Below are 10805 nucleotides of genomic sequence, written 5' to 3'. Positions count from 1 at the left end.
GATCCTTCCCCGCCCCTCCGCCGCCGCCGCCGCCTCCATCGCCCGCATGCCCCTTCCTCCGCTGCAGGATGAAGTAGGGGTTGGCCCTCTCCGTGATCCACAGCGCGTTGGCCAGCAGCACCTCTTCGGGGTTCACCCACATGTTCCCGGGCGCCGAGGGCGCACGCACAATGGGGCGGCAGGTCGGGTCCCGCGCGCACCGGCGCGCACTCCCGGGCACACGCGCGCCCGCCCGTCCGCTCGCCAGCCCGCCAGCTAGGTGCGGCGGCGGAGAGCGACTTCACCAGGGGGCGGCCCGCGGCGCCCGGGTCACAACAAAGCCCCCGCGGGCGGCCGGGGAGGATGGCGAGGACGCGGGCACCGCGAGCAGCATCCTCTCCCCGGCGCCGCCGCCTTCCGCGAGCCCGCGGCCGCAGACGCCCAGGCTCTTCGCTCCGCAGCCCGGCCGGGGCCCAGGGCGGCGGGAGGAGGAAAAGGAAGGGGAGCGGGAGAAGGAGGAAGTGGTGTGGCTCAGTCCCGGGATCCGGCTCAGCGCCGAGCAGGGCTGCGGGCGCCGCCAGCTGATTCGGCCCCGCGGGTCGGGCAGAGCTGGGCTGGGACGCGGCTGCTCCCACAGCGCCCACCCAGGGTCCGGGCCGCCTCCGTCTCTAGAAGCTCAGAGCCCTAGCGCGTTAACACTTCGCGTTGGGGCCGCTCGCACCCTCGGTGAAGCCCAGCTCCCAGCTGGAAGGACGATCCGGACACTGCGAATGAATGACGACAGCGCGGCTCACTAGGAGAGAGCCCGAGTGACACCAGCTTCCGCGGACGCGAATCCTACCCGGGCCCTGCGCGCCGAGCCGGGCCGCAGCGGCTGGCTTTGGGGGAACCTTCTGGGGACCGGGTGGCAAGCACTCGGCCCTACGCCCATCCCAGCAGGGAGGACCTCGGTGGGTGTGTGTGTGTGTGTGTGCGTGTGCGTGTGTGTGTGCGCGCGCGCGCGCGCGCTCTCTATGTGTGTTTATGGTTGACGCTCGGTAGGCTAGCGCCACCCCTCTTCCCAAGAAATGTGTTTCAAGGTTCCAGACTTGGAGCTGGAGACCCGGGTCGGAAGTGGACGCAGCCAATGGTTGTCGATGTTTTTGTTTCCTGCATCCCTAGGGCAAGTCATGCGCCAAACGTGTCACCGCCTGTAACCCCGCCCCCTCTGCATTCCATGGTAATTAAAATGGCCCAGCTAAGTGCATTACATCACTTCTTTCCTTGACCTGTAGGGCATGAGCAATAGCGAAGTTGGAAGCAGCCCAAAAGCTTAGAGCAACTAATTCATACCATAGCTGTCCCTATATGAGGCGTTTGGCTCTTCGAGGACAGGACATGGCAGAATTCAAGGACTTATCCACACTTAATAGATGGATTTAAATTTTTTTTAAGAATTATTGAAATTAGAGACACACAACCCAGGCCATCCTTATCCCTAGACAGTTTTGCTTTCCCCCGGTATTTCGAGTCTCTTTGTGGTGATCACAGCCCATCCACCTACGTATCTGATGACCTTTTCCTCACTTCTTTTTTACACCCAGGAGATCTTCAGATAGCTGAGCAAAAAGAGTCTCCTCTTCCCAGATGATGGGAATTTACTAAGCTCTGCTTTGTCGTGGAAGCTCTACAATCCTAGGGACTTCTCCCTTTCCCAATGAGCAAAGCATTCAAATTAGACTTTCTTGTGGGGACTTCAAATTTTTTACTTATGTGTCTCGCACTTGGATTGCTGAATTCCTTCAAATGGGCGAGGGAGCACATCCCAGCCATTTTAAAGAGGCTGCCTCTGTACCTGTTGGTGTCCTACCCGGTGGGCTCTGGAGAAATGGAAGTCTCCCTTCACATTATCACACTGACTGATCTTCTGCCTCTTTAGGAAACATTTTACATCTCTAGGCATTTGTGGAGATGTCATATTTTTAACACAGACTCAAAAATGTCATTTGGCACCTTTGGTCAAGGTACAGTGCCTTCAGTCATGAAAATCTATTGCAAATTTTAAAAAATAAACAATAAGATTGCAAATCATACATATGTAAAATTATTAATTTTATATTTATATAATATTAATATTTTGAAGTGCTTCCATAGACATCCTTTTATTTTATATGATTAGCATTTTTTAAAACTCCACTAAGTACCTTCATACTGTCTTTTGGAGTGTCTTTATCATACTGCTCGAAGCTGTGGCTAGACATCTCTACCTTAGCCCTAAAGTGTGATCTTAACTTAGCACTTTTTATCTGTTGGTGCTAAAATGGTACTTACTTATATAATTCATGCGTTCATTCACTCATTCATTCAAAGTGTAATTATTGAATGTCTACTCAACTCTAGGCCCTGAGCATAACAAGTGAACACAACATACCAAAATCTCTGCCTTCATGAAGATTAAAATGTAAAATTGATAATAAAAAAAAACTTACAAAAATTTGCTTTGAGAACAAGATTGGACACCAAGAGGAAAGAAGAAAACAATTTAAGTCCTTAGCTATTTTCTTGGAGGGGGGTGTTTGGGGTTTTTTTTGGATGATTTAGAGCACATTCTGTCCAGGAAATCAGGGCTTCCATTATGATCATGAATTGTGATAACCTATGGTAAAAGAACACTGCAAAGAACCAAAGAAATTACAAGCAGTTTACGGCAGTTTGCCGGTCCCATACTGTTAACAGCTCACTTATTAAAATGTGGCTTTGTTTGAAAAAAAAGAAAAGACAATCAAATATGCCCGAACTAGAAATAACAGATAAAGAACCTAATTAATCCAACCAGTTCCTCAGTAAAATAGGTGAGTGTTTTTAGCTTTCAATTCATTCCCATTGTTTTTAAGCCCAAGGATTGTCTCAAACCACTTAAAGAGGCATTCGACAGATGCCTAGATAAGATAGCAGTAAGTGACTTCACAGTCTTTATGTCAGCTGAGATCTCCTACTGCCCTCCACCCCCATGGAAAAACTCTACTCCAATAGGGTTCTGATGGGCCACTTTGGAGCAATCAGTGGGTTTACTACTGAGTGGGCAGATGTGATTGAAGCAAAATTGCGAGGGTAGTAAATTTGTCTTTGGCAACTCTCATCCCCGTTCCTACATGTTTCCATCTTTCCTGCTCTATCACCTTCACAGTGGTGTATTTTCCTCCGTATCCTCACCCCTTTCCCAGTAAGTCCTCTACTTTGTCTTCTAGGGACTTGCCTACCCTTGGAAATACCATGGAGTCTTAGGGATTTTATTTCTGCCCGCACCCACCTCCCAACTGCAGTGCCCACAGCATCATGGCCCAGTTCTCCCAGAAGTAAGGGCGTGAAGGCTGCAGCACACTAGTCCTACTAACCCTCCCCTTGCCCAGCAGCATCAGGAGTGGTCAGGCCAGTAGAAAATTCAGTTCTCGTTTCAGCAGAGAGAATTCACCCAGCAGATTAATAAAATGCTGAAGAAGCCAACTCCTTCCCTTGCCTTCTAGATGCTGAAGGTAACATGTCAACGAGGACTTTTTTTTTAATGCCCAGACCTTCCCTGTCCAACCTGGAAGGGCAATATTTCTAGGAGGGTATTTGGGATTTCTAGTATCCAGTGAGGTAGAAGGAGAAGGGTAACCAGTTGAGATAGGGAAGACTAACATTAACATTGTTTCAAAGATGCAAGCCTTTGCAGTAGCTCTGATATCTGGTATAGAGACCTTCACAATGGATCTGAGTTGCGACTCCAACTGGAAAAACTAGATCAACCAGTCACCACAACCATCTAGTCTGCAAGTAATGGAGTTAATTGATGGTACAGAAGCCACAGTCTTGTTCTATCAGCTGTAAGTGGCTGAACAGATCTGCAGCCAGGACCATCCTTAACTAGAGCAGGATTTGAGGGAAAAGATTCTGCAGACTAGCTTTGATATGTAATAGTTCTACCTTGTCTCCATTCAGTGGATCACTCCACCTTTGAATTCTGAGATGCCCCGGAAATCAAAACTGAGTAAAACATTATTTCTCTTCATGTTAGAGAAACTGTGGCCAGATGACCTCTGTCAAATGCATCTCTGTTCCTGGAATCAAAGAAGAAACGAAGATAACAACTTCTCCGGGGGAGAAAAATGAAGCAAGCTATTAGCAGAGGTTTGTTTTCTGATTAACAGTCACTGAAAATGGCACCTTGTAATGACTGGGAAAGAGTGACAGGTAAAGAACTTAGACCACACGGAAGGGTGAGTAGACACTTTGCCTACTTCACGCTCATCCACTGCAAGTTCCCTGAGGCCAAGACTGTGAGATCATTCTTATATCCCCAGGCCTAGCACTGGGGTCTCTGTAAATGCCTAAAAAGGAATCACTTACAAGACTCCTGAGTTTCTAAACTTCAGAAAAGTTTAGAGATTTAGAAAGGAGAGGACTTTTAAGAGACACTGAGTACAATTAGGCTGAGCTCCTCATTTTGTATACAAGGAAACTGAAGCTCAGAAAAGGGAAGGGACTTGACTTGGAAGTTGGTCTTATTGTTTAGGAAACTATTATGACCCCAAACTTAACTGCAATTTTTCCTTCTTTCTGCACACATTATTTGTCACATTTTTTTCTCAAGAATTAAAATAATTTCTATTTACATAATGTTTTCATGGCCATTATCTATCACTGTGGTCTGGGTGTTGGGATCCACTGATTGGCTAGAACTGAGTCACATGCTTACCCTGGGAAGGTGGTGACAGAGGGGAGGGGTCAGAAGGTGTGGAATAGTCCCTAAAAGAATATCAGAGAACTGTTACCAGAATAAGGTGACTGGGCTGTAGGCAAGCCTGCACAAGGGATCTAATGGAAAACCTACTTTTGACAATCTCTTTCTCTTCCTTTTTCCTTTTCTTTCTTTTTTTTTTTTTTTACAATTTGTTTTTTAATGACTATATCTTCTTGGTTGTAATTTTATATTACATAGATATAACATATTTTGTTTTGTTTAATGCTAAGAAACCTAGTGGTTTGACACTTTTGATAATTAAGGTCAGAGGTCATTTAATTTACCTTAAAAAAAAAAAGAGAGAGGTTATTGTAAGGCTTAAATAGACTAAATTAGGACCAGAGCCCTTCAGGAAATTCTGGGACCAGTTTGTGTCTCTGCCTCTGTCTCTCTCACTCTCTCTGAATCTCTGCTTCTCTCTCTATATTTGTTCTAGCATCTTTTCTCCACCAACCAACCTCTTCTCCGTACCCATAGTTTCTGTTCCCTCGTAACTCATGACTCATGAGATCCTCTCTGGATTTATCTTTCTGTTATTGCTTTCAAGCTATAGCTCCCACCATTAACTAAATAGTTTATCTAGGTATTTCATAGCCATAACTCATGAGAGAGAAATTGATGGGCTCACCGTACCTTTTCATCCAATGACCAGGCTGTTGCCCAGCTTATGACTGGCTGCCATTTGGTCAGATGACCAAAACATGGCAGCTATGTATGTACGCATATTTTGTGCAACTGATACTTCAAAAATTCTCACTTAAAGATCATTTGTATTATAAAATGAGCCCGTCTGAGAGTTGACTTGGCCTTCAAATACTCTACTAGCTGGGAAATGTCTGAAGTCTCCCCTCTTTTACATAAGCCAAGCAGCCATATCAATGAAGGCAAACACTCTTTAATGTGGTATATAGTTGTGGACCCTGATGATTGTAAAGTAGCCTCAAGTAGCCTCCTCATTCCTTTTAGGGATGAAGTTATTTTTTCCCCCACATAGTCATGCTGTTCTTTTGCCAGTGACTCATTTGTCCATTTTATCTCTCATGAAACACACACACACACACACACAAAACCCACTATGAATAGTATTTCTTAAATCACCACAGGTACTAGTACCAAACATGTAAATATAGGTAAAAAGGAGATTGGGACATTGATATCAAGGTAACAGTAGTGTTTTGTTTTGTTTTTTTAACTGTACACATGTCTATAAACCTAATAAATAGGTTTTTTCTATTTTTAAAACAGAAGAATACAAACTTTTTTCCTTCTAGGGTAAGAATTAATATTTTTATTGACCTTTTTGAAATAAAATTTTATTTGCATCCATATGTTTTTATGAAAGAAAATTTTATTCAGATTTTCTATTTCAAGACTTCCTAAAATGTCGGGGAGTAAAAATGTTGAGCTTTAGAATGGGATCAAAATTAAGTTGTTATCAACTTAAAATAGACTTTTATAGATATAAGTTGTTATATGTAAGCCTCATGGTAACCACAAAGCAAAACCTGTAGTAAATACACAAAAGAGAAAGAGAAAGGAATATACGCATACCACTAAAGAAAGTCATCAAATTACAAAGGAAGAGAGAAAGAGAAGAAAGGAACAGTGAGGAACGAAACAAAAGCAGCTAGAAAGCAATTCCCAAAATAGCAATAAGCACATGACCTATCAATAATTACTTTAAATGTAAATGGACTAAATGCTCTAATGTAAGACATGGAGTGGCTGAATGGATAAAAAAACCCAAAAAAACCAAAACCCACATAGATGCTGCCTAAAAGAGACACAATTTAGATAAAGGATTGAAAGAGAAGGTATGGAAAAAGATATTCCATTTAAATGGAAATCAAAAGAAAGCTGGAGTAGCTATACTAATACCAGACAAAACAGACTTTAAAACAAAGACTATAATAAGAGAAAAAGAAATGTGCTACATATTGATTAAGGGGTCAATCCAACAAGAAGATAAAACATTTGTAAATAGTTAGGCACTAAATTTAGGGGTACCAAAATATATGGAGCAGGGACTTCCCCAGTGGGCCAGTGGGTAAGATTCCAAGCTCCCAATGCAGGGGGCCCGCATTGGATCCCTGGTCAGGGAACTAGATTCCACGTGCATGCTGCAACTAAGAGTTTGTATGCCACAACTAAGACACCTGCATGCTGCAACTGAGTCCACATGCTGCAACTAAAGATCCTGCCCGCTGCAATGGAGATCCTGCATGCTGCAACTAAGACCAGTGCAAGGAAAATAAATAAATTAAAAAAGAAAAAGAAAAACAAAACAAAATATATACAGCAAATATTTACAGACCTAAAAGAAGAAATACATAGCAATACAATAATAGTTCAGGACTCTTAATACCCCACTTCCATCAATGGATAGATCATCCAGACAGAAAATCAATAAGGAAAATTTGGATACAAACTACATGTTATACCATATTTATGGGACATTCTATCTCACAGCAGCAGAATATACATCCTTTTCAAGTGTACAAGGAACATTCTCCAGGATAGATTATATATTCGGCTACAAAACAAGTCTTACTTAAATTTAAGGAGATTGAAATCATATCAAGCATCTTTTCCAACCGCAGTGGTATGAAACTAGAAAACTGGAAAATTTGCAAATATGTGGAGATTCAATAATATGCTACTGAGCAACCAACGGGTCAAAGAAGAAATCAAAGAGAGAAATTTTTTAAATACCTTAAGACAAAAGAAAATGGTAATGTAACATATCAAAATGTATGGGATACAGCAAAAGCAGTTCCAAGAGGGAAGTTAATGGTAATAAATGCCCACCTCAAGAAATAAGAAAAGTCTCAAATAAACAACCTAATTTTACATCTCAAGGGTATTAGGCTAAGTGAAATAAGTGAGACAGAGAAATACCATATGATCTCTCTTATATGTGGAATTTAGAAAACAAACTAACAAAACCCAAGCTCATAGATACAGAGAACAGATTGATGGCAGCAAGAGGTGAGGGTTACCAGGTGGGAGAAATGGGAGAAATGGGTGAACTGTGAGGGTATTTTTTCAGTTTAAATCAATTAAATTTAAAAAATTTAAAAAACAACCTCAGGGGAAAATTGCAGTTTCCTTTTCAGAATAATACAACTCAGCTCTCTTTCTATTATACTGACAACATTCTCATTGGAGAAATACTATAGTCTATCTTGAATCTCAAATCTTCAAACATTTTTATATGTGTATGACTAAATGATTTATAAGAAAGAATATCTAGGCACCAGTACTAACACAAAAGAACAACTTACTACCAAAGCCCTCTAACTGATCAATTATATTTTAATTTCCAGGCTCTCAGAGCTTTCAAACAAGATTACGGCTCATAAAATTTATATGATCTGAATAGTCAAAAGTCTTTGAAAAACTTAAGGTATAAAACACGAAATGAGAAAATGAACTTATTCACTGCACTAAAGGAGAAATAACAGAGTACCGATCACTTAATTCCCAAAGGATAAGCATGAGAATTGGCTGTCGAGCTACCTTTATCAGAATTGAGGAAAAGGCGAAAAATAACTCGCTATTTACTTGTCCCAAGGTTCTCAGCACTCTCCTTAAGCATTTATCACTGAGGTTTCTTTTACAGGATCTACTGTCCTTCTATGATGTCTTTTATTTCTTCTGTAAAATACAGACCTAAATAGGCATTTTCATCATAAAACTGTACTGGTGAGAATTTTGCTTTTTTTTTTTTTTTTTGTCACTTGCAATCCTCTTATAGGCTGTGAAATGCAATCTTCCATAAAAAGAAATGTGTTAAATCACACTGATTTCTATTCCAATGAAAATTACACTTTGCTTTTAATGGGAATGACTCAGTCAATCAAATTGAAAGCTGAGACATTCTGTCCCTGAACGGAAGTTTTAAAAACATAATTTCTTCTTTCTTCCCTTACACAGAGCCACCCCTCACTCACCTAAAGAACACTGAGGTGGAAGGCACATACTGAAAAAAAAAAAGAATACCTAACAAATGCATCTTTCTCTACAAACTGTGGCCTTGGGTTTTAGCACAAAATCTAAATTTAAAATCTATCTCAGATGTGCCAATAGAAAATCACAGAATTCTAAATAAAGTTAGCTGGTTGGTGGTTAGACGAAACAGTGCTGCATTAGAGATTAGATCTGATCAAATCATCTCTATGTGACTATCTTTACGGCTACATTGGGACCCCCTGAAGCTGTAGGTTTTTCTCCTTCATCACTTTAAATACGTCCTGCTACTCCCTTCTGGCTTGCAGAGTTTCTGCTGAAAGATCAGCTGTTAAGGTTACGGGGATTCCCTTGTGTGTTATTTGTTGTTTTTCCCTTGCTGCTTTTAATATTTTTTCTTTGTATTTAATTTTTGATAGTTTGATTAATATGTGTCTTGGAGTGTTTCTCCTTGGATTTATCCTGTATGGGACTCTCTGTGCTTCCTGGACTTGATTAACTATTTCAATTCCCATATTAGGGAAGTTGCCAACTATAATCTCTTCAAATATTTTCTCAGTCCCTTTCTTTTTCTCTCCTTCTTCTGGCACCCCTATAATTCGAATGTTGGTGCCTGAGACTGTCCTCAATTCTTTTTTTTTTTTTTTAAAGAAGATGTTGGGGGTAGGAGTTTCTTTATTTATTTATTTATTTTTGCTGTGTTAGGTCTTCGTTTCTTTGCGAGGGCTTTCTCTAGTTGTGGCAAGTGGGGGCCGCTCTTCATCACGGTGCACGGGCCTCTCGCTATCGCAGCCTCTTTTGTTGTGGAGCACAGGCTCCAGATGCGCAGGCTCAGTAGTTGTGGCTCAAGGGCCTAGTTGCTCCGCGGCATGTGGGATCCTCCCAGACCAGGGCTCGAAACCGTGTCCCCTGCATTAGCAGGCAGATTCTCAACCACTGCGCCACAAGGGAAGCCCTGTCCTCAATTCTTTCCATTCTTTTTTCTTTATTCTGTTCTGCAGTAGTTATTTCCACTATTTTATCTTCCAGGTCACTTATCCGTTCTTCTGCCTCAGTTATTCTTCTACTGATCCCTTCTAGAGAATGTTTAATTTCATTTATTGTGTTGTTCATCGCTGTTTGTTTGCTCTTTAGTTCTTCTAGGTCATTGTTAAAACTTTCTTGTATTTTCTCCATTCTATTTCCAAGATTTTGGATCATCTTTACTATCATTATTCTGAATTCTTTTTCAGGTAGACTGCCTATTTCCTCTTCATTTTTTAGGTCTGTGGGTTTTTTCCTTGCTCCTTCGTCTGTTGTGTGTTTCCCTGTCTTCTCATTTGCTTAAGTTACTGTGTTTGGGGTCTCCTTTTTGCAGGCTGCAGGTTCATAGTTCCCGTTGTTTTTGGTGTCTGTCCCCAGTGGCTAAGGTTGGTTCAGTGGGTTGTGTAGGTTTCCTGGTGGAGGGGACTAGTGCCTGTGTTCTGGTGGATGAGGCTGGATCTTGTCTTTCTGGTGGGCAGGTCCACATCTGGTGGTGTGTTTTGGGGTGTCTGTGGCCTTATTATGATTTTAGGCAGCCTCTCTGCTAATGGGTGGGGCTGTGTTCCTGTCTTGCTAGTTGTTTGGCATAGGATGTCCAGCACTGTAGCTTGCTGGTCGTTGAGTGAAGCTGGGTGCTGGTGTTGAGATGGAGATCTCTGGGAGATTTTCGCTGTTTGATATTATGTGGAGCTGGGAGGTCTCTTGTGGACTAGTGTCCTGAACTTCGCTCTCCCACCTCAGAGGCACAGCCCTGATGCCTGGCTGAAGCACCAAGAACCTGTCCTCCACACGGCTCAGAATAAAAGGGAGAAAAAATGAAAGAAAGTTTGAAAGAAAGAAGGAAGGAAGGAAGGAAAGAAAGAAAGATAAAATAAAATAAAGTAAAATAAAATATAGTTATTAAAATAAAACATAATTATTAAGAAAAAAATTTTAAAAAGTAAAAGAAAAAAAACAAAACGGACAGACAGAACCCAATGTCAAATGGTAAAAGTGAAGCTATACAGACAAAATCACACAGAGAAGCATACACATACACACTCACAAAAAGAGAAAAAGGGAAAAAAAAAAA

At 41.8% G+C, this 10805-nt stretch overlaps 1 protein-coding gene across 1 annotated transcript in view; it reads right to left on the bottom strand.

The window, feature by feature from the left end:
* TBC1D9 (TBC1 domain family member 9) overlaps positions 1–939 on the bottom strand; it is a 112246-nt gene extending 111307 nt beyond the window's left edge. The window contains exon 1 of the mRNA XM_024736079.1: positions 10–939. Within this exon, the coding sequence (XP_024591847.1) occupies positions 10–142 (133 nt within the window). The 5' untranslated portion in view covers positions 143–939. The remainder of the gene's footprint in view (positions 1–9) is intronic.
* Positions 940–10805: the final 9866 nt, after the last annotated feature.

This window comes from Neophocaena asiaeorientalis, unplaced genomic scaffold (genome assembly GCF_003031525.2).
Source record: "Neophocaena asiaeorientalis asiaeorientalis breed wild unplaced genomic scaffold, Neophocaena_asiaeorientalis_V1.1 scaffold7, whole genome shotgun sequence".
NCBI lineage: Eukaryota > Metazoa > Chordata > Mammalia > Artiodactyla > Phocoenidae > Neophocaena > Neophocaena asiaeorientalis.
Note: the sequence above shows the minus strand (reverse complement) of the source record. Positions and strands in the feature narration are given on the sequence as shown.